The sequence below is a fragment of the Scedosporium apiospermum genome (assembly GCF_000732125.1).
Source record: "Scedosporium apiospermum strain IHEM 14462 chromosome Unknown SEQ_SAPIO_0121, whole genome shotgun sequence".
In the NCBI taxonomy this organism is placed as follows: domain Eukaryota; kingdom Fungi; phylum Ascomycota; class Sordariomycetes; order Microascales; family Microascaceae; genus Scedosporium; species Scedosporium apiospermum.
In genome coordinates, this window is record NW_015971822.1 from 993,298 (window position 1) to 1,018,938 (window position 25,641).

The window sequence follows — 25,641 nt, forward strand, 5'->3', positions numbered from 1 at the left end:
AGAAGCGTCAAGACGAAATCCCCTTCCCCGAACGGGGATGCGTCCATGCGAACATTGTCGACAAGCAGTGCATCAACAAAGATGTCGAACAGAACCAGCATATCAAGCAAGTCATCGGCACCATCCCTCGATCCTACCTCTCCCCCGTCTTCATCTAAGCGAAAGGCGCGATCAACCACTCGTCTTGACTCCGCCGCAATGGGTGGTGGTGATAGCACTAAGCGAGACAAGTTCCTGGAGAGGAATCGCATCGCCGCGAGCAAATGCAGACAACGGAAGAAAGAGTGGATCAGTGGACTTGAAGAGACCAAAAACGGACTTGAGACTCAAAATTCGCACTTACAGATGGAATACCATGGTCTCTTGGGCGAAGTTAGCCGAATGAAAACCCAGATCATGGCACACGCCAACTGCCATGATCCTAACATCGATAAGTGGATTGAGAACGAGGCACGGCGATTCGTCCAGGGTCAGGAACCCACAGATTATCAAACCTCCGTTGATTTTGCGGGACCTGGACCGTACCCCAACCCCGGTGGCCCATCATTTCCCATGAACTACGAGGGCTACCCTGACGAGGGTGAGTGAATTCCAAGGTTGCTTGGACTACAGAGCAAGCGGATGGGTCCCTGTCGCTACGATCATATCGACCAGAAACCAACATCGTCATCATCTTTGCCTTGGGACGTCTAATTTGGATGGTCCTCCCATTCATGCAAAAGCCCCCGCGCGTCGAGCAACCCTACACCAAGGACCGATCCTTCAACTTACACGTTCTTCCCCGTGCGCAGGTTCAAAGATACCACCGACGCAAGCAGCATTGTCGGCCAAGCTTCAACACCCATTGGATCGCACAGAAGAAAGAGATCGCCGAAGTTTCGTTTGCGTATAATAGGCAAGATGTGATGGGTTTGAAGATGACCCAGGATTTCTCGGAGTCCCAGCAGAGATTAGGAATATTAAAGAAGCTCCGAGAGCCACAGCGGGAGTATCAGCTTGCGCTGGTCGGCTGATTTGTAAGATTAAATTTCGTCTACTTTTGGCCATACGCAGAGGTTGAAGTTATGGGTTCACCGGTGATAAATTTATGGCGTCAAGCAATTCCCGCTTGTGGTCTTGGTGCTTGGGGGCGAATGGAGACTGAACGGGGAGCAAATCGTGGCGAGAGAGAGGATATTGATGATGACTGACGGGCTGAGAAGCAGTGTTTAATTACGGATTTCGGTTACAGTGGAGGAATTAGGGCGGACACTCTGTTTCAACTATCACTTATGATACTTGCTGGCTTTGGTTTTGGAGTTGGGAGTTATAATACATGGTCGCCTCGACGGTGGGTTGGCTGGATCGGACTGGTTTATAACGCAAAATAATCGGATAAGGAATCGGACAAGGGAAATGAAGTTACGGAAGGAGTAACAGGGTCACTTATGGATCGAGAAATGCTGGGCAAAGCATCCTACCGGGGGTCCTCTGGTTGGGCTACCGATTTGCTTCCATGATGATTACGAACGGGTGTTATTAGTATTGGCGGTTGTCTGCTCTCCTTGTTCTTAGATGGCATGGGTTTACTGGCCTACGGGAATCGATTTCCACCAAATTGCGATAGCGACCTCTTTCTCGGGCCGGAGACTTGGATACTGACGGTTGTAGTTGGAGAGCCGTAGTGGATCATGTACGTGTGTCACCGTCGGACACCGAAAGTATCTGAAGAAGATGGCAAGCAGGTATACTTAAGTTCTATACATTGTTTCCTAACGTTAGGGGACTATATTCTACAAGAGTACACGGCCGTGATGACGACCAACGAATGTATACGTTTCTCCTTTTCTCCTGGCTTCCCAACACCCTCCTTCAAACATTGCGTTTCCATTCCAGTATTCCCATCCGGGTCTCAAGCTTCCGCGAATACCAATTACTCCGCACCAGCCGCCGCCGAAACGGCAGCTGCCTCAGGCAAAGCCGAGCTGAAAGCAACCTGTGTCACAAGATCGCTCTGATGCTCCTCAATCATACGGCGTAGAGCCGAGCGCTCAACGACGACGCGACCCTCGGTAAGGAGATCCTTGACATCGACGTCCTCAACCTCGAGCGCACGGCCATCCTCACCCGCGAGGGCAACAGCATCAAAAAGCGTAGCGCGGGGATCCGAAGTGACGAAGAGGGTACGGCCGAACTCGCGGCCCCAGTTATGAGCCGACATGAGCTGCTTAGCCTGCTTGCGAAGGTATCCGTCCTTGAGGTCCCCCTTGATGTAGTCGGCCTGGACGAGCATATGGTAATCCTCCGAAAGCGGCAGATCCATTCCATCCTCGCAAACAACGAGGTCCCCACGCCTGTAGCGGTACGAAAGCGCAGTACGCCACGCCTTATCGTACACCTTTCGAGGCAAGTTGGTCGAGAAGTCGCGCGGGTGCGGGCCGTGGGACTTTCCTCCTCCGCGGATGAGGGGGCTCTGCTTGGAGCCCTGGCGGGCGCGGCCGGTACCCTTTTGGGGACGGATCTTGCGGTGGGAGCCGTGGACTTCCCAGCGGGTCTTGGAGGAGGCGGAGCCCTGGCGGGTGTTGTCGCCTTCGTAGACGACGGCGAGGTGGAGGAGGTCGCGGCGGAGGGGGAGGTAGAGGTGTTTGACGGACCAGTCTTCGAGGGAGATGGGTTCGAGGTGGGGGAAGGTGTGGATGGTGACGGGGACGGTTGATACTGTAAGATGGATGTTAGTATTCTAATTTCAGGTGTGTGATGGTTGCTGCCACTTGAGACCGGGTGAGCAGAGGGAGAAAGAAATGGACTGGCATACTCGGATTCCAGGTTGTGGAGGTTGTGAGTCTGGACTGCGTCGACGTCTCGCTGGGAGTAGGTGCTTCTGTCGCTAGAGATCGGCTGAAGGATGTTGGGACGAAAGGCCGGCTCTGTTCACAATCAATTGGTTAGCGGGATGAAAATAACTCGGACCTGTCATGCATAGCTTAACCCATGGGAAATGTACCTGTGTCGCAGCGGCCGTCGACCGGAGAAGACTCGTCCTCGTCGTCGAGCAACCAGACGATATGCTGAGGGCCTTTAACGCCTCACTGAGGCTCCGTACGCCTTTGGACGCCATGTTTATGACTGCCTATATCCTCAATGTGTCCACAACCTGAGGATTCTTCCGTGGTGCGACAGTCGTTGGTCCCGGGCGGTAGATTCCTTCAATCGATGAACAGAGAAATCGAGCCTCGTTGAAGTTCAGTCGTCGCGAGAAAAATGAGCACACGAGAAAGTCTCGAGTGGTCCGTGCACAAAATGTCCTGATGCCGACAGCTGGTGGAGATTTAGCCAATGAGAAGACCCGAATTCAATTTTTAGTGGAGCTATTAAGGTTCTCTTCGAGTTTTTGATCCTCGACTTTTTGATCCTGCAAGCAGAAAAACGAGGGAAGGGATCGAGAGTTCTGCAGGAGGATATCCCACTCCCATTCGTAACTTTCCACCCTCCCATCAATTCCTCCACGGCCCCAGTCCGGATTCTCATCATGTCGGCATCCCAGGTCGCGCGGCCCTTAGTCCGCGGCCTTCGCCAAACCCTGGTGCTAAAACCAGCAACCATCCGATCCTTCTCCCTCTCGTCCGCCCACCTCAACACCTCCACGACGACAGAGCAGGCCACCAAGCCCGCCGCCGACGACCAACAGTTCAACCTCGACCCGAACACCGTCCTCGGCCGCCGCGCCGAGCGAGAACTCGCCAAATCCGGCAAACCCCCCGTCGGCTCGCGCCGCCGCCGCGCCGCGCTTCGCTCCAGCCCCAACGTGCCCTTCGAGCAGCTCCCCTACCAATGCTTCCAGGAGGCGAGGGCCATCATCCGCGCCGATAGGGAGGAGAAGGTCGAGGCGATACGCTCGGAGCTGGCCAAGATTGAGAGGCTGGAGGCGTTGGATCCGAGCAAGTTGAAGGGGGGCGAGAGGATGAAGGAGTTGAGATTGACGAGCTTGAGGGAGCATGTTGAGAAGTTGAAGATTTTGGCGGACATTAATGATCCTATTGTGAAGCGCAAGTTTGAAGACGGCCTTGGTATGCTTCCCCCCCCTTCTTCCCTCTCTTGGATGTCCTATCTCCGTCACATACTAACCTTGCTTGATCAGGCGACATGAACAAACCCATCTACCGCTACCTCGCCGACCAAAAATGGCGCTCCTACGACCGCAAAGTCGTCCTCCAACGCCTCTCGCAATTCCACATCGTCCCCGACCTCCTCCCCAAATTCGACCCCGTCGCCGACGTCCAGCTCTTCTTCCGCCGTGTCAAGGTCCCCGTCGGCACCCTCGTCAACAGCCTCGTCAGCGAGCTCCCGCCTCGTCTGCGCGTGCAAGTCTTCGACAAGGGCGAGCGCCTCGTCTCCGTCGTCGTTGTCGACGCTGACGTCCCCGACCTCGACGCCGACAGCTTCACTAAGCGGTGCCACTTCATGGCCGTCAATGTGCCTCTCTCGCCGGACTCTGGCTCCATCGCCTTTAGCAGGATCAAGGCCCCGGAGCAGCTCGCTGTACCCTGGCTCCCTGCTTTCTCTCACAAGGGCTCGCCGTACCACCGTCTTGCCGTTTTCGTCCTCGAGCAGAAGCCCGGAGAGACCCTCGATGCTGAGAAGTTGAGAAGCCTCTATAACAAGGGCGCCGAGGGCCGCGGATTTAGTCTGAAGAGCTTCCGTGACAAGTTTGGCCTTTCGCCCGTGGGTTTCAACTTGTTCCGTACCGTTTGGGATGAGAACACCGCGGCGGTCATGGGTCGCGCCGGTATCGAGGGCGCTGATCTCGAGTTCAGGCGCGTCAGGGTCCACTCGATGAAGCCGGAGAGGAAGCCCAAGGGTTGGGAGGCGAAGAGGCAAGGTCCCAAGTACAGACACCTTTGGAAGTACACCAAGAGAATCAGGGGATTGTCCAGCGGCAAGAAGTGGACGAAGAGGGGCAACTAAAAAGTGTGGAGATGGAGAGAGAGCACGGTGCTGTAATAGGGAAGATGAGGCAAGAGAGAATGTGTGTGAGACATTGGGGATGGCTGTACATTATGTGTATTATGCTGTTGAACATGAGGGGATGGTTTTGTATGTGTATGCATATAGAAGAAAATTCCTAGGAACTTCTGCTTTTTTTTGTTTATCTCTGTCTCCTTTTCCTCCTGATCCCTCCTTAGCAGACCAGTGAATGTAAACCATGAGATCCTATTCATACATTTTATTGCTATTCTATTCTATAGATTCCAACCTGCCCCCTTCTATCATAATTCGGTGATGGGTATCAACGCCACCGAACAAGTCTTCTAGTTTATAATACAACATTGAAACCTCCACATTAGCATCAAACCTCCCAACATTTCCTCATAAAGCACCCCCTGCAAGTTTCACAAGCAACATGGCAATCCTCACTTTAATCCCCACCCTCCTCTCCGAAGTACACAAATCGTCCCTCGTAGTAACAGTCGCATGCTCAGCCAACCACTCCTTCTCCTCCGCCAACCTCCTCTTGAGATCCTCATCCCTCGTGACGACCAACCCGCCGACCTCGAGATCCAGCGAATAGCTCCGCTTGGTATAATTCGAGCTTCCGACCAATGTCATCGACGGATTCGTCTCACGCGGAAGCGACACCCAGAGTCCCTTGGCGTGGTACGTCCACGCGCCCGGATCGCCGACGGTGCCGCGACGCCATTCCAAGGCTTGGATATCCGTGCGGCGCGAGGCGTACACGGCGTCTAGGAAGTGGCGGAGGAAGACGGTGTATGCGCCCGGTAGGAGGCCCGATACTCCGGGGGATTTGTAGAAGCCGTTCGCGTAGGGAGAGGCTGTTATGACGGTATTTTGGCCGCCAGGGCTCGTGGAGAGGAGGAGTTTGGTGAGAGACGGCGCCGGGTTGAAGTAGCCTGCCGTGAAGGTCCAGGAGGAGGAGGCGTAGTCGGGTCGTGCGATGGTGCGGAGGATGTGTGTTATGGCGGGGAGTTCGGTGGATATGTCGGGGCGGAGGAGCTGCGACATTTGTGCGAGGATGTATATCCTTGTGTCTTCGATCTCGAAGACTGGGCTCTTCTCAGAGGCTGCGGGTGGCGGGTGGGTTGGTTTTATGAGAGGTTTTAGGACTGAGGTTGCGTGGCGCACGAAGTCGCTGGGGGCGCTCAACGGCGAGGGACCACCGTTTGAGGAGGGCCAGGTGAGCTTGAAGCCGGCGGGATCCTCGGTCGAGGGGGCGACAAGGAAGCTAAAGGACGAAACTCCTTCTTGGATGCGCCGGAAGTATTCCGTGACATCTTTGGAACTGACTAGATGATACCGATCTTGACGATTCGTAAAATAGTCAGAAGAAAGGTTGGCGCTGAAGTTCCAATTAGCAACGGGCTCAACCAAGTTAACAAGTAGACTCCGGGCACCTTACCCAGATAATATAATCTCGTCATCCACTCCATACAGCTTCATGTGCTGCAGACCCCAACCCTCATTGATCCTCTTCGGAACATGCTTCTTTCTTAACCCTGTCAAGTTCGGCGTGTGGTACATGCGGATCTCAACCCGATGCGCCCCAAACTCCTCGACGAGCGGTGCAAGAAGCGACGCGCAGGAAGCCTTTGGCGCCTCTCTCGTTCCCCTCAGCGCATCGGTAAGTATGCTCACGGTAAGCTTCGGGTTATTCCGCAGCGCTTCGGCGAGGGTGTCGATCTGAAAGAGTGTTAGCCTCCGCGCCCGCTTGACGATGGAAAAGGTTCGGTCAAGACAAAGAGAGAAGTAGGAAGACAACTCACCAGCTCCTGCTCCGACTTCCCAATATACAAAGTCGACAAAAATACCCTCCTCTCAGCGCCCCGGATCTTCTCCTTCAACGTCTCATAAAACTCCGTCGGGGTGCGCAATATCCTAATATCCGACCCTTTCACATCGAAAGATGGCGCGAGCTTATCGAGTTCCGAGACGAATGGCGCTAGGGCTCCGGCTCCCATGACGTGGGAAGCCGGCGACGTCGCGGGTGAGGAGGCCGCAGAGTATCGACGGCATTGGAGGAAAGAAGAAGAGGGCCGGTTTCCAGAGGCGATGCGCGGGCGGGAGAGAGGAGGGCGGCGGCGAGCTGTTAACCGTATGGCATTTCTGGCGAGCATATCCTCCTCTTATTACGTATAATATTCTATATAAAAATTATAGAGAAATATTTTCATACGAAACGAACGGAACAAAGGAAAGGCAGAGCTGAAGCAGCTTAATTAAGATCGAGAAATCGAGAGCTCGGCTTTCACGATCTCGGGTACTTTGTACCTTTTTTTTCCTTCTTTTCTTCCTTATTACCATGACAAGCTCAATTATTGGCCGGCCTCGTCTGCTGAGTCATCACCCAATTGCACGCATCACCAATTCCCTCGCCAAATCCATCATCAAGTCCCGCTTCGAAGCCGACAACGACCTCATTGAGAAGGACAATCGGACGCCGCAACCATGTCTACGATATCGAGAACGTTCAGGAACCTCCGAAAGATCGGAATCAAGGTACGAAGAACCCCCGACTTCTCCTTCCCCGCCGCCCACGGCTTCAATCCCGACTACACCGGCGACCATTCTGTGTGTTTCAATCTGCTGACTTCTTGGTTGAATAGGACTACTTTGTCCAAATGCTGGTATGTTTACCGCCTAGCCCCTAACTGATTCGACGAGCCAGAGCAATTGATGTTGACGGATTGTTTGCGACAATTAGTACATCGGTACGCCCACCCCGAAATCGAAATCCTCCCATCCACTCCGAATACCTGAAGCTCGATAACCTAACCGAATCCATGCTTTCGGCGAGGGGAGAGAATTCCATAGACTAACAAACCTCTAGGTGATACCAAATGGGGTAGACTCGTAGGCACCGATCTTGCCGGCAACAAGTTCTTCGAAAACACCGACGAACTTCCTCGTACGCACACCCATATTTTCCCGAGTCCGATTCGTCTTTTCTACTTTTCCCCGATCTAACGTATTGACATAGTCCGAACTCGCTGGGTTGAATACGCCAAGCACGATTACGACGCGTACGTCCAAATGACCCCCCCCCTTTCGTTTAAACCTCTCTGTGGAAGAACCTCCGAGTCTTCGACCCCGATTGCACGCCACTTGGATCTAACGCATTGTATAGTGCCCATGTCGACCCCGGTTGGCACGCCTGGCTCGCCTACATGGTCGATAAGCCCCCCACCGAGGATGCCCTCCTCCAAACCAAGGCCAAGACAGCTATCCCCAACTATACGGCCACAAGGGGCGCCTTTAAGACGTATAACACGTAAGTCCAACTCCTGGCCCCTTCCTTCCAGAGATCCTTTTCTTCTAGAAGACTACTTTAAATCCGAGTTGCTACTTGGGGAGGGGTTGCTGATGAGTGAGCTTGTAGGACTGCGCCCAAACTCCATGCCTGGGAGCCTAAGACGGCAGAGAGGCAATGAAGCCAGGCTGAGGGGCAAAGTGTGAGAAGAAAACTGAGCATGTGTGTGTAAATATGGGCAGGAAGATAATAGACCTTTAACCGCGAAAGCAAATCCCGGCACTAAAAGTTCTCAATTGTCCTTCTCCATTTCCCAACTTTGGGTTGGCCGCGAGTTGTATTGTTGCCCCGGCTTTGAAGATGAGAAATAAGTGATACACAAGGCATTATCTATCGACATCAACACCATACTAAGCAGACCGCATACTTATACAACAGACTTTAGAAATACCTCAACTTAAAATTGAACTCGAAACAAAAACTATGGATATTGCCTCTCAGACAAAGAAACACGGTAGACGTAGAACGACAATCAAGAGATCAAAAAAACAGAGGTAGAAAAAACAGAAAGTGATAAAAACATAAGTATGGACGATAAATAGAAGATGAAATGCCCAAATCACAGGCTTCTGATGCAATATGCCAGCAGCGCAATTGCAGCAAACGCCCAATCCAAAGGTAACCAGTTTATAGACCTAAGCTTTATATTCTAGATTCCACAGCCGATTTGATCGCTGAGACCCATGGCTGTCAGCACACATCCAGGCTACTACAGGGGACGGGAGCGAGGTGAGGGAGATGGATACTTACCGTCACAAGAGACTCTAGCATCGCCAAACAGCATTCTAGTTCCGGGCATATAGAACATCGGGTTCGGGACATCCGCTATAATCGCATCAGTAACCATCATGTAAGTGAAACAACCAAGGGTCATCCTCCTTACCATATCCGCTCGCCAGACTTCGCTTCATGACAATCACCTGCTTGCTCTTCCAAGCGTGCAGCACAGGCATTCCGGCAATCGGGCTACCAGGCTCCAAGGCAATGGGGTTGACGGTATCGTTGGCACCAATGACCAAGGTGACATCCGTGTCGCCGAAATCGTCGTTGATCTCGTCCATCTCCAGCACGATGTCATAGGGGACACTCGCCTCGGCCAGCAGGACGTTGCACTGGCCGGGCATCCTACCGGCGACAGGATGGATAGCAAAGCGGACATTGATGCCCTTCGACCGAAGCATCCGGGTGATGTCGCTGATGGCGTACTGGGCTTTGGCAACAGCCATACCGTATCCGACCACGATAATCACATTTTCTGCATTAAGTAATGCCTCGGCCGTGTCTTCGACATTCGTCTGCACTGCCGTGCCTTCAACCTTGAACTCGCCTGACCCTGTTGGCGCAGATATACCTCCGAATAAGACGTTTGTGAGTGAGCGATTCATCGCCACGCACATCTACACATGTTAGTTTCCCGCTTCTTGAGGTTCATAGCGCGTAGAGGAGATTAGGACGAAAATAACGTACAATATACGATAGAATGGAACCAGACACGCCTATCAGGGCTCCCACTGTTGTCAATAGCGGGTTGTCTAACATGAATCCTTCTGCCACCAGTGCAAAACCACTGTATGCGTTCAGGACAGTAATAACGACAGCTGCAAGAGAGATGTGAGCGGATACAATCATAGAATGAATGATAGAAATTTGGGGTTGGGGGGGCTCAGAAGTATTCTTACGCATATCAGCACCGCCTATGGCGGCAGTTGTTGTGAATCCCTTAAGGAATGACAGAACTGTGTTGGCAGCCAGAGCTCCTGCCGCAATGAGGGGCGAGCCGGGAGCCATGGTGACGAATGCGGCCATGGTGGCCAAGTTGGCCGTCAGCATGCCGGAGTTGATGAGATGCCTTCCAGGGAACGTGAGTGGTCGGGATGACATCCGTCCAGCGAGCTTGAAGAAAGCAACCAAAGAGCCGGTAAAGGTGATACCACCTGTAGACTGATTAGTTGGAGCCCCTGTGTAAACTCAACCTGACCAACACTTACCAATCAGGACACCGAGATAGGCGGAGACGAGGTGAAGGGTCGAGATATGGGTCACGTCTGCCATAACGCTACCGATACTCGTCAACACAGCAGCCAGACCTACCACGGAGTGAAGCGCAGCAACAGTCTGAGGGAGATCGGTGGGGGTGATCCGCTTTCCAATGAGAATACCCGCGAGAGTACCGAGAGTCGCAAGCACACCCCACTGGGTCAGGACCTCAGGAGAGAATCCAACGGCAAGAAGCGACGCCAGGACGCCAGATCCAACGCCGAGCATTCCGAGCATGTTGCCCATTCGAGCGGTAGCTTGGCTAGCAAGGCCGGAAAGGGAACCAATGCAAAGAACGGAGCTGACCAGGTATCCAGCCTGTACGAGACCCGCAGCACCAGTAGATGCCGCAGCGATGAAGCCACCACCAAAGACGGCCGCAGGAATGGCATATAGCCAAGGGTACTCGGGCGGGTCAGTTGGTCCTATCCGACACATCATCAGTTCCACCATCTCAGCCAATACGATGCTTCCAAATTAGGTGTCTTACGCTTGAACATGTCCAACATCCTCTTGGTGATTACAAAGCCACCACCAATGTTTCCAAATGCGAGGAGGACAGAGAGGGCACCGAAAGCCTGGGGGATCGTCTCGGGGAAATATCCTCCACCAAGGATGAAGAAACCACCAATACCAACCATTCCTAAGAGAAGCAACAAGTGTTAGTAGCGGGACTCTTGATCACTATGCGGCCAAGCAGATACGTACCAGAAATGGCGTTAGTCACGCTCATCAAAGGAGAGTGAAGGGCAGGAGTAACTCCCCAAACCACACGGTAACCAATAAGTGAAGCCAAGGCGAAGGTGAAGGCATTTCCCATGAGCAGAGGACTCGTGAACTTGCCCAGAGCCAAAATCGAACCCATACCACCGGTGAGGGCGGCAACTTCGCGGGAGGTCTTCTGGAAAGGAGTCAAGGCAACCACCTCGGCTTCCTTCTCCTTGGGAGCAGCGGCGGGGGCGGGAGGCGGGGCCGGACGGGGTGCAGGAGGGAGAATGTTTCCGTTCAGAGTGACAATGGAGCCTCGGACGACCTCATCGGTAAGATCAATGCCAAACTCCTTCTCCTTGGGGGCCATGGACAAAAGGAGCTTTGTGATGTTGTTAGAATAGAGGGTCGACGATTGCGTGGGCAGCCTCGAGGGGAAATCCGTGTATCCTAAAGAGTGATCGGTTAAGTCACTGTAGTGTCTCACGTACAGGAAATAGACCAATGTGTAACACAACATACCGATAACCTTGACGTCCTTGTGGGTGATGACCTGTCCAGGCTGAGTAACCTCGCAGTTACCACCAGCCTCAGCAGCAAGATCGACAATGACGGATCCCGGCTTCATGACCTCGACGATATCCTTCGTGATAAGCTTCGGCGCAGGCTTTCCGGGAATAAGCGCGGTGGTGATGACAATATCGACGTCGGCAGCCTGCTCCCTGAACAGCTTCATTTCAGCCTCGATGAATTCTTTTGACATTTCCTTGGCGTAACCACCAGCACCGGAACCATCTTCCTCGATATCGACCTCGATGAATTCAGCACCTAGAGATTGAACCTGTTCACGCGCAGCAGGGCGAGTATCGAAGCCTCGCACGATGGCACCAAGTCTTCTGGCGGTGGCAATGGCACTCAGACCAGCAACACCAGCACCGATAACCAAGACCTTGCAAGGAGGAATCTTTCCAGCAGCAGTAACCTGACCAGTGAGGAAGCGACCAAAGTTGTTCGAAGCCTCGAGAACCGCCTTGTAACCAGCAATGTTGGCCATTGAGCTAAGGGCATCGAATACCTGAGCACGGGAAATACGAGGGACCATATCCATAGCGAAGACAGTAGCATTCCGGGAAGCAAGCTTCTCGACGAGATCTTTATTCTGAGCAGGTTGGAGGAAGGAGATGATCGTTTGATTCGCCTTGACGGAGTCGGCCTCGGCAACGCTCGGCCCTCGAACCTTTAGGACAATATCGGAATCTTTCCAGACACCGGCAGCATCAACAAGAGTAGCTCCCGCGGCAGCGAAAGCTTCATCGGGGAAGTCAGCCTGGGCACCGGCGCCTCGTTCGACTAATACCTTCGCGAAGCCCTTCTTGAGTAGAAGCGCAACGTTGGCCGGGTTCAAGGCGACTCGTCGCTCATTGGGATACGTCTCCCTAGGTACACCAACAGTAAGCTGGGTGTAGGGGGTTGTCGGCGGAAGCACGGCATCGGGCTGAGTGGCATCGACAGATTGAGTGGTGGAGGCGTGGCGGATAAGCTGGAGCTGTTTGGGGTTACGAGGCACCAGAGCTGTGGTTTGACGAGCAGGAGGCGCAAAGCTCTGCCACTGACGGTGAGAATGAGACCGACGTCGGCCAGCAACGACAAGAGTGGCAGGTCCGCATGTGAAGCCGCCTTTTTACACGGGAAGCAAAAAAAAAGAGAGAGAGTAAATAAGTCAGTTACACCATGTTTCTAAGTGGAATAAAAATTGGAACCGAATTGAAACCGAGTTGCAACGCTGCGTACAAGGAACCGGAAATCAAGGATGCGCGCTCGAGTCTGAAGCTCAGGTGTGAACTCTCTCAATTGATAGAGCATTGATGTCTCAAAAGAACTTCAACCCTCGATGCTGGGACAAGGGAATGAAGGAAACCGAGGTCGGCCCCCAGGGATTTGCCACTACGAATAACAGCTTAAGCTTACCTCGAGTGCCAGCAATAATTCGCTGGGCGGTTGACGAGCTTACACCGACCTGGCCACCATGGCCTAGGGCCATGACCGAGCGAGGGAGTGACCACGACATTGGTGCAGCTCAGCGGGAGCGGATGGGGATGAGATGAAAGGCTCCCAAGACGGAGACCATCTGCTCAAGGGCAGACTGAAATAAGTTGAAGGCGATCGTCTCTCCTAGCGCCTTTCTGAGTCACGATTGGATTCGGGGGACTATCGGAGGTTGGGACCCATGAGAAAAGCAAAAGCTTTTCAAAAGCGGTGAGAAGCTAGTAAGGGCAGTCGTCGCCGTCTTGCTGGACAATTGCAAAAAATTCGAGAAGCTCTGGAGCTTAGCTCCAAGAAACTAATCAGATAATAGGTTCGGAGTCGGAGTGGAGGCGGCAGGACTTCAGGGTCCAAAATTCAATGTTCAATGGCTCAACTGAGCAGGGGGGACTGTCAGGACCAACACGCGACAGATGCTGTCAGGAACTGCACCATCCAGTTGATCTTTGGAGCTTCTCCAACAGCATGGACAAAAATGGAGGGGCAGAAAGAATAAAACAGAAAACCCTTGTGATGAAGAAGGGGGAGAGGAGAGGAAAGAAGGCGACTGGAAGAAGAAGAAGCAGCAAGACGCTTCTGTCCAAAACCTGGGGTCATTCACTGTACAAGTAGGTACCGGAAAATGTACATCTACCTTTGAAAGCCAGGCCGTGTTGCCCTTTCCCGTCGAGGTCAATGTCGCACCTGGATCGACTGTTCAATTGATTGTCCCTTCCGTCGAGACATCAAAGTATTTATACAAAATGAGCTGGGGAAGGAGTGCTGGTTTCAGTACAGACTCATACGGAGTACTGCCTGGGTGCCTGCCGTAGGGCGCAACGGTAATGTACGAAGTAGTGCGGTGTACTTCGACAGAATTGGACAGAATTGGCTGCAAGCCGGCAATCACTGACACCGCCCTGCACTGACTTTGGTCGGTGCTTTCTGCCCGCCCAAACCAACCAAAACCGACCCAAACCAGGCCCACCGAAGCGTGGTCGACAGGGGCTCGGGCACCATTCTCCAAGGCAAAGCGCGCTACCACGGGCCACTACCCAGGCTATCACGCGAAAGCCCCATCTTCCCCTGCTTCGGGGCCCTTTTCCTCGGTCTATCATCAGCTTAGGCCTCGGGTTCTTTCGTACGATCGCCATTTCCACACTCAACATCAATCATTTTAAACTAATAATAGAGGAAAGCCAGCAAATCGATAGCACTTCATCGTCTACAGCCCGGCTCGAACACTAAATGTCACTAGCTACCTCCGCAGTACAGTGTAGTGTACAAGAGCTTGCTCCTCTTCTCCGCAAGCAGTCGTGTAACGTCTTCTTTTAACCCCTCACGGTTCGAGGGGGACCGAGGGAGCTTACATCTTACATCGGGAGTCAAGATACGTGATAGCAGCAGAGCCGAACGCTTTTGACCCGTTCCCGCCTATTACACACCATCTCCCCCTAAGACCGCTGCAGGAATATCTATTACTTTGGTATGTAACACGAGGTGCCTTGATTCTAATGGAGGGTGACTTAAAGGGTGGGGGATAAGAAGGGATAAGGAATGATCAATGATAGGGGGAGACCGTTTTGGAGGGTGGGAATACCACACCATCTATGAAGTAGGCGAGGGTGTCACAGCACTGTCTACGCGACACTGAGCTGTGCAGTTTCTTGACAAACGCAGTTTTCTGTAGAGTTCGACCGTCTCCAACGGTTGTGGCGCCCCCATATTTGGAGAATCCTAGGAATAAGCTGGAGAAGCGCGAGTGAAGCTAGACGCCGTCAGTATTCTGGCCTTTTTTCTCTTTGCTTTCTCTTCTCCAGATTTCCAACGGTCGTGTCTTCACCGGACCCAACTGGCTACTTACGGATATCTCGGTCTACTGCTGGGCCTTTTAACCCCGCATTCTCACCTCGTGGCTACCTTTCCCCGCCTCGCTTGTCGTTCCATCTGTCATCTTGGCCCATGGTCCGTCCACTGTCCCGTTATCCCGTAGGAACGCAGTAGCGTAGCGTAGACTTGGCCTGCATTTGCGGAAGGTCCAGAGCTCTGTGATCTTCACTTTGTACTTGTAGCCCATCTGCCGCTGCCTGATAGATCAAATTACAGAGCATGAAGCCGTGAATATTGAAACACCAATCGACTTGACGACTGTGCAATTGATCTCGCAGCAGAGCCCTGCTCGGGACCGGCAAATCTGCCAAGTACGAGACTATGGGAGCCGGATAGAATGTGCATTATGTACATCACATTGCCGAAACAATAGCTCCCGGGAATGAGATTGATAGTTTTCAAGACCTTAAACAAAGAGTCCAGAACTATACGTACTTGGCAAACCAGAGCCACCAGTGCAGTTCATGGTCGCCGTCTAGTCCCTCCGCACCGCCCTTAATGCAAGGAATACACTACCCGTCTCCCAACCTGCACCCTTCCCCGCATTTCGCCCTCTGATCCCCCGCGAATTGGCGTCCTTGGCTTGGTTATCATGCCCGTTCTAAGAGGCCACAATCTTCAGGTGTGACCACCCTCGAGCCTCGAGGGCCGTGTTCCGGTCGGAGTTCGTTTTACTTCCGTCGGAATATCGGTTTTATTTGTGACGTTGCGTTATTATGTCGAGGTCGTAAATGGTGCGTTTTGGACGTGTTCTTTCGAGATCCGCGGAGACGGGGGTGGCTCTGTGCGGGTTTGGGCAGGATGTATGTGTATGTACTTCATACTACAAGCTACAAGCAGAGTAGAGGGGACTTGTCTCTTTCAGATCTACCCAGATCTACTCGACCATAGCTTACACAACCAACGCAGCTCTCCAGGACACCCACCTTCGAAATTCTTAGAATCGAGAAGCCAAAATGCAAGACTGGTCCTCACCATGGGAATCGCACTTCCGCCTGCTACCGTCCTCCATGTAAATCAATAAGCATCCCAATGCGCCGCTAACCTCTATGCGTATGCTTCCCGGAGCTCTCCTCTCACGCCACAGTCCTCACAACCCTTCCAACCTCGCCTCTATCCACCGCTTCAACCCTTGGAAGAACCTTCTTCCAAATCTCTTCCGCCACCTCTTCAACCGAAGGACTCGCATCCACGAGGACCAGATCCTCCTCTTCCTGCCTAAACACTCTCGTTTCCGTAGTATTGGTAGCCGCCGACCTCTCCTGTGGCGTCCCTCCAGGCCCCTCCGGCGTGCCGATCGTACCCATACTGAGGCCCCAGAAGAGATCACGCACGCGCTTCTGCATTTCCGATTTTTCGTACACCTCGCCGCCCCAGCCTCCGCGCTCGCGGGCCTTTGCTTCCTCGAGGTCGAGGAAGAGGACCATGTCGGGGCGTGGAAGGCCGACCTCGGGAGCTCGCGCCCAGTGTAGGGAGAGCGTTGGGTTTTGCTTGGCGGCGCTGTATACGACGCCGCTGTAGTAGTATCGATCGCAGATTACTGTCGTGCCATCCGAGAGGAGAGTGTTTATCGACTTTCTATACGTAGGAAAATTCGCGATGTTAGTAAGATGTCCCCATGAAGATTTATTTAAGAAATTGTGGAGATTCGCGAGGGATGTAGATAGTAGGAATCGTACGCAGCCTCCCATCGGTTGGCACTGAAAAGGAGGTGTATAGCATGATCATCCATTTCGATCGCGCTTTTCAAGTATTCATCGATCATCTGGCCAACTGGGGTCGATCGATCTGTAAACCCGGCGCAGTCAGAGTAGAGTTTCTTTTTCCTAGGTCAAGCCGGGCATTGCTTGATAATATCGTCTTATTAAACTACTACAACGAGTTGGTTATACAGATGTAGCTCACCCCACCCGGTCCAGTCGCCGGCTTCCCTCGCTTGAGGTGCGCGATATACGGGACATAGAAGTGCGCATATGCATGGGAATATACCATCATACAAGCAAACCCAATTTAGAACTTAGAAGCTCTAATAAAGGGAGAAGAAGAAAAGTGAAACTCACCAGGGAATCTCATAACCTTAACCTTCCTCCCAAGCTCCACAAACCTCTGCTCTAATAGCTTGACTTGCGTCGTCTTGCCACTCCTGTCGAGGCCTTCCAGCACAATCAGTGCTCCGCGCCCACCCGAGCTCCGCTGCACCGCAGACGTGGCAATGGCCGCCGCGGCGAGATCGTTAATCGAAGCCATCGGAAGCCGAGTACGTTCGCTTGCCCGGTCGCTCAGTATTCTCGCGTGATTTTGCGCCAAAACTTGGGTTTTGAACGTCCCTCAGAACTATCACCCAGCGCAGTTTCGTAGTTCCTCCCGCGGAACCGAATTAAGTCCCAGAACGATTTGCGAAGCTCAAGATCAAAGCAATTGGTTTTCCGCAAGTTGTTTTTTTGTCCTTGGGTGGTGGAGAGTCTCGTCGCTCTAATTTTGATGTCTGGATGCGACGTCCCCCTGGAGCCCGATGGCGGGGTGGAGGAGGGGTAATCTGGGGCACGAGCTGAGAGCTCTGGTTGAATTAAGGACACGAGGTAAAACACAGATGACGACGCCGAGTGTGGCTGCGCAGTTTCACCACCAAATACACGCGCGCATGAAACTTGGAAGTCTTGAACGGGATGGGAGATGAAATAAACTATTTGGAAGAGGGCAAGACCAGACGAGGCTGTAAGGACTTCTGGACTGTAAGCTAAATAAGGTGCAGCTTAATTGGGCAGGCCTTACCGACGTCGGTTCAGGACCATTGAAGATTGATTTTTACAGCTGACTAAACTTTGTTATCAGATCAAATCCATCACGGTGATGCCAACGTCCATCCAGCCTCAGACCTGTTCGGCATCTGACGGTTCGAGGTTACTTACATGAGTACTATATCAACAATTGAATGGATGGTACAACCCATGGCGTACTTTGAAGGTCCGATGAGAGCTAGTCGTGTCTGGTTTTGGGGACGGTTGGCGGGGGAGTCAAAGTTGTTGAAGCTCAAGCTGTAAACTTCATCTAAGAGCTCTCTCTCTCTCTATCTATCTACATATACATATATATGCTATCGGTTACTCCTCAACCCGAAGACCATCTTTATGTAGAAAATCACTACACTCTGGAGTGTAAACCTAGAAGTCATGAGAATATTTGCTCGTATTGATTTCATGTCATCCACTCAACAGGTCCTAAAGACCTGCAGTTATCATATTCTAATTCATCCTGTGATACCAAAACCCTCGAAAAAAGAGAGACCCCAATAGCCCTCATCTCAGTGCCGCTGACACCAGACCTCGAACAGTAGAAGTCGGCGTCATCGAACAAAGAGACATCCTCGAAACAGGAGAAGACCCTGTAAGAACCGTCATCGAAGCTGAACATAAAGCAAAAAGAAAAATCACGAGAAACAAAACCGCCAACCCTTCCTTTTCCATCGCCTTGGAAATGCCCGAACCGAAACAAGCAGCAAAACTAAAAGGGAAAAAAAATTAAAAAGAGAGCAAAGACGTGAAAGATGCGTAAAAGGGACAAAATCCCACAATAGCAATCGCTGTTCCAACCGAGAGCTCTAGGAAATAAAAGCAGGGCCAAGAACAAGCCAGTCGGGAAGAGAAAACTAAAAGCCGAAAAAAAGTGCAAATGGAGAGAAGAAGCTAATTCTAAAACGCCTGACAATGCACCCATCGCAAGTAAAATTTTGAGAGAAAAAGCCACCGCCTGCTCTCCCTTCTTCTCACTTCTCTCGAGAGTATCCAGACTGCTCTCCCTTGCTTGCATTCAAAACCAATCCATGTCGATGTCGCTCGTGTCGAAGTCCTCTAACCCAGGAATTTCCAAAGTACGGTCCAAATGCCAAACCTCCATCTCGGCCAGGTCTGACTAGGACGCGGCGGACGGGGCGGGCATGTTCGCTATCTGCGGTGTTCTCTGGACCTGTCCCATCCCGGGGCTACCCTGTCCACCCATTGTCCCTTTCTGTTGCATCTGGCCGGGTTGGGGCTGGCCCGGGTTGCCGGCTCGCGCATTTATCGGGAACGCGGGCTCCTTCTTAGGGTCGATGCCCGGGAAAAGCGCCTGCAGCTTGGCGTATAGCTCTTTAAGATATTTGTTTCGGTCTTCGCGATCCGCGATGGGGTCGGCTGGAACATGGGTCACCCCATCCGACCCTTCGGGAACATACTTGATCTCGAGCGTCATATTGAGGGGGGGAGCGCTGATGATAACCGGACATGGTGGCAACTTATTCTTGCGATCGGCGAGGGCGGCAAGGTATTGGAGGTTGGCGTTCAGACGTCTCAGGCACCTACTGCCGTTAGCATATCTAAACCTTACGCAAAGTAAGGATGGGGGCCGTGAACTTACTGGGTGAAATCCTGCGACACCTCTTCCACTTTCTTCTTGTCCACATCCGAAGCACCATCTGACCCTGCACTCGCCAACTCCTTCTTGAGTTCCAACTGGGTATGCTGCAGCTGCATGGATTCGTAGAGAAGTTCTTGATTGATGTCTAGAAGGATGGAGAAGCGCTGCCTCTCAACTGCGGTGAACTGCGGGCTCTGTGGGATCTGCAACGGGTTCATGCCGACGCCTTGGCCTCCAGGAAACGTCGGTGTCTGGGGTGTGGAGGTGGTCGCACTTTGCGGCTGAGTTGTAGGTGTGTGCGATTGCGACCCGGGGTGGGGCGTTTGAAATTGCTGGTTCTGCCCTTGTTGAAGCTGAAGCTGCCCCTGTGCCTGCTGGGGAGGCTGTTGTTGCTGCTGAGGCTGAGGCTGTTGCTGCTGCTGCTGCTGTTGTTGATGCTGTTGTTGTTGTTGATGCTGCTGCTGCTGCTGTTGTTGCTGTTGCTGTTGCTGTTGTTGTAGCCTAAGTTGCTGCTGACGGTGAAGCTGTTGGGCCTGCGCCTGCGCCTGCGCCTGTGCCTGAGGGAGCTGCCCCTGCTGCTGACCCGGCTGGGGAGTGTGCTGTTGCTGCGGCGGAGTGGGCATGTTGGGATTCGGAGTATTCTGCGACGCACTCATGGGTCGTTGGGGAGTACCAGTCGGAGTCATACCGGCAGCCATTCGCTGCTGCATCATCGCTGCATGCTGCTGTTGTGTCGGTTGCTGGCCCACAAGCATAGCAGGGTTTAGAGGGAATCCGGCCATGCCCTGAGCAGCCATGAAGTTCGGGTTGAACTGTTGAGGGCCGCCGGCGAACTGAGCATTCATAAAGGCGCCTTGCTGGAAACCTGGAGCTGCGAAAGAAGTCAGCAAGATGTCCAGGGTCGGTGTGAGAGAATCCACAGGATGATAACGCGAGCCGGTCCGACGCAAAAGTCAATGATGCTAACTCGAGGGACGATAGGCCGGACGCTTGTCTCGGGTCTTGGGGAGGATGACCGTGTTTTCCAGCCTAGATGAAGGAGGTGAGGGGTGCATCAATCTGGACGAACTGTGTCGTGTAGAGCCCTAGCTGTACCGATCGTCGCATCGCGAGCAACGTGCCGCGAGAGTGAGCTCGATAGACGGAGGGACAACCCGGAGGATGGCTGAAAGGCCGAGAAAGGGAAGGAGAGGCAAGGCGGCGATACAGTTAGAAGCTTGCAAAGAGACGCGAATGACTTACTCTGACCAGCACCGCCCATATGAGGCATTGCGGGGTTCTGCATCATTCCAGCAGGTCCCGGACCCGACATCATGGCAGGATTCGGAGCTCCAGGAACAAAGGGCGCCTGGCCACCCATGGCGGCGAATTGCTGAGGGTTATACATCATCTGCTGCGGACCCGGCTGACCTTGAGGAATTTGTCCAGGTTGTTGTATGTGAAGGTTAGGTTGTTGATGCTGCGGTGGGGCGGCGTTGTTGAAGTGCTGCATTCCAGGACCTGGTCCATTGGGAAAGCCATAACCACCACCGGCAGGGTACATTGCTCTCTCTCTCTTCGCCTCAAACTATCACCGTGTGCCGACAGTGATACGGCCCGGGGGGGTAGGGGTCTATTTTTTTTTTTACCCTTTGGTTCTTAATGCGAGGGAGCAGAAATATACTTTTGCGGTCTCAGCTCAGCCTATCCCAGGTTCCCAAGGGGGGGGTGTCGCCTTAGCTAGCAGGCAGGTTTCGCTTCACAATGTGGCAAAAAGGTGTACTACTTGCAGCGAGCTTGCGAGCGGTGGCCAAGGCAGACGAGCCAGGGAAGCAGGGAAGCAGGGACGGCAGTTCAATTAAGGGTTGGAATTATCAATGGCTCGGGCGGAGAACATGGGCGAAAAATCTAGGAATGGATTGGGGGGGTTGTGCTTGTGTGTGGGCAATGTGGGCAAGCAGATCGGGACAATTGGGATTATCTGAGAGCAACAAGAGTGGGTCGCGCTCGAGGAGGAGGAAAAAATTGTGTGGTGGATGTGGCTGCTCAATGGCGAGACGGAAAAAAAAAAAAAAGCACAGGTTGACGCGTGGAGTGACGGGAATGGCTCGGAGTGACAGACACGGGAAGAAGCTATGAAACTTGGGACAGAGAGGACAGACAGGCAAGACCTGGTCTTCGGGAACAACTGGAGTGGTTGGCCAGAAACGGAACCTGGGACGGCTGGAGATGGGAGATGGCTGGGTTCAATTGATCAGGTCCAGCAAATTGCTTGATGTTGTCCTCAGGCTTGCCTCCTCAGTATTACCATCTCCTCAGTGCCATCTCCTCAGTCAGGACCTCGCTTTGGGAAGCGGCACAGTACGAAGTATCAATTGTAAGATATCCCTCAATTGTTGTACCTTCCCTCCGCAGTGTACCTCCGGCTGGGCTAGAGGTTGGTGGCAAGCGAAGTGGGCAAAAGAAACCCCAATACCAGATAGCTGCAGAGCTTCGGATGCTACTGCCGACTTACTACTGCCGACTTGTCCGGGGAGTTTGCCAGCTCCACGATCTCAAATCCGCAGAGTCCAAGACATAGGGTTATCTTGAGTTATCTCCTCAAATGCTCTCCTTCGTAGGAGCAACCCGACCCCAACCATTACGACGCTACTACACTACTCTCTCCATATCTATAGTGCAGTGCATTCACACTAGATCCACCAGCAAGCCAGGCGATACAACCAAGGCAAGCACCAGCAAAGATCCAGATCCACATAGAAAAGAACGAGGCGTCCGAGTGGGACACTGAATCCAATTTCCCATCTACGAAGTACACCAGCCCAACCTCGACGCTTTGCCTGAGGTCTACATCCGATGATTTCCCGATGCTTGCGGAGGCATGTCTTGTATCTTGTACCTCTGTACTGTTTCCCGAATGGGTCCGTAAGATGCCGATTTTAAGCGGCGAAGACACCAGTTGCCTGATGCCAAAAAGTAGATTCTTCGGAGTGTATTTTGAGATGGACGGGAAAATGCGCTTCTGTACTCCATTCTATACTCGAGAGCTCGGAACTTCAAAGACGGAGTCTGCAGCTGCACTTCGTAGTTCAGGCTCCGAGTCGGCGCTTGAAACCACGACGACTAATGTAGCTTCAACCTTTCTCACAGAGATGGTCTCTCCGGAACACCACCTCACCATGACCATCTCCGTCTTGCTTCATCTTCCAAGGCAACGCATGTATTGGTGAAGAAATAGATGTGTATACAAGTACAGTATTAGATTTTTTTTATATACAAGGCCAAAGATATAACTTCCAACGGTTCAAGGATAGTCATCGAACCCGGAACGTTTTTCTTTTATTTCCTCAACTTCTTGGAGCTCGATTTCTTCGAGATGTGTGTCGTGGCATACTTTGAAGTGCCAGCAATGACCTGGAGGAACTCATCGGCAATGATCTCATCTGCAGACGTGTTAGCAACCTTTCCTTCGAATAAGAGACGAGTCGCGTCTGCAGCTTACCTGTGCGCGCCGAGGGGTGCAGTTCGTCATACCAAAGGAAGCTCGAACTCGCCTCCTCAGAGTCAACGCAATTAGAGTTATTCTGCGCTTCACAATGGTGGTAGTATCCGGTCACATCCGCAGGAGCATCGAACAGCTCGTCAGGATTGGCAATGAGGTCGTTAAGGAGGCTATGGACGTCGAAAATGGTAAAGCTCGCGCCGGGCCATCGGTTCTCGACCAAGAGGTTCGCGGAAGCGCCGTAGCTGAGCATGGTATTGACGCTGGTGGAGTACTGGTGGATCTTGTTCTTGTACTCCAGGACGTTGTAGGCGGTCTTGTTCTGCCAGAACTGACTGTCGAGAGTACCGCCAAGCTCGGGGAGGTTGTACAGAGGAAGCTGCTCGAGAGGAACGATGTTGAGAAGGACAAAGTTGCGTCCGCCAGTCTCGTACACGCTGTCGAAGACGCCAAAGACGCAGTCAACGAAGCTCGTGAGCGTAGTACCCGGCTTGTTATTGTCACTCAAGAAGGCACCGAAGCCGAGGTCGTTGGTGCCGATCCAGAGAGTATAGACGGTGTTATCAGCCGTCCGGTTGCCGTAGAGCTCGTCGAACTCCAGGTCAGCCTTGAAGGCGGGGACCTCATAGTCCGCGACCGACGGGAACGGCTGGCCAATGAGCGGGAAATCTCTCTCGACGATGGAGTTGGAGCAAGTGGCGCCGCTGACGGCGTAGTTGAAGGACTTGGCGCCAGACTTTTCGGAGACGAAATGCGGCCAAGTATAGCCGCCGCTGGCGGTGTTGGAGCTTGTAGGGAGGAGCTCGCCAGCGGGGGGCGCCTCGCCGTTGTGGCCGATGAAGTAGCCGAGACGGCCTTCGTCGGTGTAGCTGTCACCAAAGGTGACGAGGTTCTCGAACTTTTTGAGGCCGCAAGTGGCTGCGGTCGCCAATGGCACCAGGGCAGCGGCAATGGATAGCGTGGCCTTCATTGTTAGCGTGACGTGTAGAAGACAATCGGTATGAGCAACTACTGGAAGGTCACACGCGTTTCGAGGAAGCTCGGCTCCAAACTATGGGCCAAAAAAAAAAAAAATGAATGAATGAGTGGCAAGAGGAAAGAGATGCTCTTGACTAACATCCCATGTCCGGGATACAACAACGGGGGGGGTTCGCCGGCTTTTTAATATGGTTACCATGGACCCAAGAACCACTGGCTCAGTCGCTTTGCATCCCTCTTCAATATCATTGACCCATTCACCCGGAATTCGCGATGCAGCGGGGGACCCGGCGCCTATTTCCGGACGGGCAGAACTTTGAGGAGAAACAGCGGAACGGTCCCCGCCGTCTGCGCTCGCACTCCAGGTAAACCGCATCAATATATGTGTCAACACAGACAAGACCCAGCCAAAACACAATCAGTCGCCTGCGACCGCCGCCCGCAAGATGCGCTTGACCTGTCGACAGCGTCGTCAATTTTGGTAGTGACGGTGGGTCCGGACAAGGGAGGTGCAGCTTCACGTTCCATTATTTCGATCCCAACTTTCCACCACTAAGATTCTTCGGTGTTGCCTATGGCATTTTCCCCCTGGAGCACCCGCGAGATCCACGTCGTACAGCTCTCTGGGGTAGTGGACGCCGACGGTGAGCCAGAAAGTCGGAAAATTCGGGTTGCCAGTAATGGATTTATGCAGCCAACTTCTCAGTCGTCGACGGCGGACATCAAGCCTGAGGTTGGGGAGGCCCGGTTAACCCTCGACCGCTTCGAACCACGGTGGGAATAGAACCAATATCCTTTGCAGGCCTGCTTCGTAGGGCTTCATTCGTTGCCGCAATCTTCGACAATTCAGCCTGAAATCAGTCTGCCCGTGAGAGGATCGAGCAAAGTGCAACGGAAGAAAGGCTTCGATGAAATGTCCCTCGCGGGAAAGCACAGACTTAACCTGAAGTCTGTTTAAAATTACATTCTGCATGACCCTGGCTATTTTCCAGAGAAGCCCCGTTAGTTAAACCGAGTCTTGTGTCCAAGCATCCAGTCGGCGAGTCGCGAAGACAGTCAAGATTCGACCAAATTTTTTTGTGTCCGAAAGGGGCAATTCGTACGAGAGCTCCCAAAGACGGCGTGGCGCGAATGCCAAGCCTGCAAGGGACAATGCACGAGGAACTGATGATTTTTAATTGGAATTAGGCTCCGACCAGGATCGTGTGTAACGCGTCTCACAAGATGAATTGATCAAAACATCTTTAGCGCCTTTTCCTGGGATCATGGCGCAGTCAATAACAGGTTATGCTATTGCCCTGCCATAACCTCCCAGCCAGAGGAATCCATAATCTACTTGATGCCTAGAATACTCCTCTCCTGCGGTTTACGCCCGTAAAGACTCAAGTTCCAGCTCCGGGACCGAGGAGAACTTTGAGCCCATTCTTGGTTACACAGGAGGATCCGTCTTGATTTCTTGGCAAATGAGGCGGTGATCGGGAATCCAGGGCCGGATTGGTTTAGTTTTGTATGACCATTGGAATTAAATCTCCTCAAGAGGGGACCAATTCCCGACGGACGACCCCCGTGATGACGGGAAGGATGCGAATTCCTCTCTGGCTGCCTAGTTGTATAGTATTTCCATATGTCGGTGGAGTTTAAAGACGAGCAAGTTTTCATGTTGTCTCGTTCGCGTATCTAACCTGGGTTGAGAATCTCTCCAACCTACATCGTCACTCGTTCACGCTCGCTCTCGCGTCGGTTGGTCTTCATGGCTTGTCCACTCTAACTTATTCACATCTCGAACCTGTCACTCGTTTCCTCAAGGCTAGTTAAGCCGTTCCACTCGTTT

The 25,641-nt window shown here is 52.8% G+C and overlaps 9 protein-coding genes across 9 annotated transcripts; 3 read left to right on the forward strand and 6 right to left on the reverse strand.

The window, feature by feature from the left end:
* Positions 1 to 81: 81 nt before the first annotated feature.
* Positions 82 to 1,013, forward strand: SAPIO_CDS8346 (uncharacterized protein; the record flags this gene model as incomplete). The annotated part of the gene is made up of 2 exons (XM_016790000.1): positions 82 to 580; positions 655 to 1,013. The coding sequence occupies 2 exons, from the start codon at positions 82 to 84 to the stop codon at positions 1,011 to 1,013; spliced, it is 858 nt and encodes a 285-aa protein (XP_016640263.1).
* Positions 1,014 to 1,912: 899 nt separating this feature from the next.
* SAPIO_CDS8347 (uncharacterized protein) lies at positions 1,913 to 3,097 on the reverse strand (the record flags this gene model as incomplete). Its single annotated transcript, XM_016790001.1, has 3 exons — positions 1,913 to 2,697; positions 2,795 to 2,906; positions 2,984 to 3,097. The coding sequence occupies 3 exons, from the start codon at positions 3,095 to 3,097 to the stop codon at positions 1,913 to 1,915; spliced, it is 1,011 nt and encodes a 336-aa protein (XP_016640264.1).
* A 411-nt stretch (positions 3,098 to 3,508) lies between these two features.
* SAPIO_CDS8348 (uncharacterized protein) lies at positions 3,509 to 4,944 on the forward strand (the record flags this gene model as incomplete). Its single annotated transcript, XM_016790002.1, has 2 exons — positions 3,509 to 4,046; positions 4,118 to 4,944. 2 exons carry the CDS (start codon positions 3,509 to 3,511, stop codon positions 4,942 to 4,944), a joined length of 1,365 nt encoding a protein of 454 aa, XP_016640265.1.
* Positions 4,945 to 5,346: 402 nt separating this feature from the next.
* On the reverse strand, positions 5,347 to 7,109 carry SAPIO_CDS8349 (CDP-diacylglycerol--glycerol-3-phosphate3-phosphatidyltransferase; the record flags this gene model as incomplete). Its single annotated transcript, XM_016790003.1, has 3 exons — positions 5,347 to 6,334; positions 6,395 to 6,675; positions 6,759 to 7,109. 3 exons carry the CDS (start codon positions 7,107 to 7,109, stop codon positions 5,347 to 5,349), a joined length of 1,620 nt encoding a protein of 539 aa, XP_016640266.1.
* Positions 7,110 to 7,440: 331 nt separating this feature from the next.
* On the forward strand, positions 7,441 to 8,267 carry SAPIO_CDS8350 (uncharacterized protein; the record flags this gene model as incomplete). The annotated part of the gene is made up of 6 exons (XM_016790004.1): positions 7,441 to 7,491; positions 7,599 to 7,619; positions 7,697 to 7,703; positions 7,823 to 7,900; positions 7,973 to 8,015; positions 8,120 to 8,267. The coding sequence occupies 6 exons, from the start codon at positions 7,441 to 7,443 to the stop codon at positions 8,265 to 8,267; spliced, it is 348 nt and encodes a 115-aa protein (XP_016640267.1).
* Positions 8,268 to 8,944: 677 nt separating this feature from the next.
* Positions 8,945 to 12,910, reverse strand: SAPIO_CDS8351 (NAD(P)(+) transhydrogenase (AB-specific); the record flags this gene model as incomplete). Its single annotated transcript, XM_016790005.1, has 9 exons — positions 8,945 to 8,976; positions 9,053 to 9,127; positions 9,186 to 9,635; positions 9,982 to 10,236; positions 10,291 to 10,764; positions 10,830 to 10,982; positions 11,048 to 11,497; positions 11,570 to 12,656; positions 12,839 to 12,910. 9 exons carry the CDS (start codon positions 12,908 to 12,910, stop codon positions 8,945 to 8,947), a joined length of 3,048 nt encoding a protein of 1,015 aa, XP_016640268.1.
* A 3,125-nt stretch (positions 12,911 to 16,035) lies between these two features.
* Positions 16,036 to 17,206, reverse strand: SAPIO_CDS8352 (uncharacterized protein; the record flags this gene model as incomplete). Its single annotated transcript, XM_016790006.1, has 3 exons — positions 16,036 to 16,537; positions 16,639 to 16,747; positions 17,020 to 17,206. 3 exons carry the CDS (start codon positions 17,204 to 17,206, stop codon positions 16,036 to 16,038), a joined length of 798 nt encoding a protein of 265 aa, XP_016640269.1.
* A 1,662-nt stretch (positions 17,207 to 18,868) lies between these two features.
* Positions 18,869 to 20,894, reverse strand: SAPIO_CDS8353 (uncharacterized protein; the record flags this gene model as incomplete). Its single annotated transcript, XM_016790007.1, has 3 exons — positions 18,869 to 19,292; positions 19,352 to 20,216; positions 20,594 to 20,894. The coding sequence occupies 3 exons, from the start codon at positions 20,892 to 20,894 to the stop codon at positions 18,869 to 18,871; spliced, it is 1,590 nt and encodes a 529-aa protein (XP_016640270.1).
* Positions 20,895 to 22,669: 1,775 nt separating this feature from the next.
* Positions 22,670 to 23,802, reverse strand: SAPIO_CDS8354 (Acetyl esterase; the record flags this gene model as incomplete). Its single annotated transcript, XM_016790008.1, has 2 exons — positions 22,670 to 22,773; positions 22,833 to 23,802. 2 exons carry the CDS (start codon positions 23,800 to 23,802, stop codon positions 22,670 to 22,672), a joined length of 1,074 nt encoding a protein of 357 aa, XP_016640271.1.
* Positions 23,803 to 25,641: the final 1,839 nt, after the last annotated feature.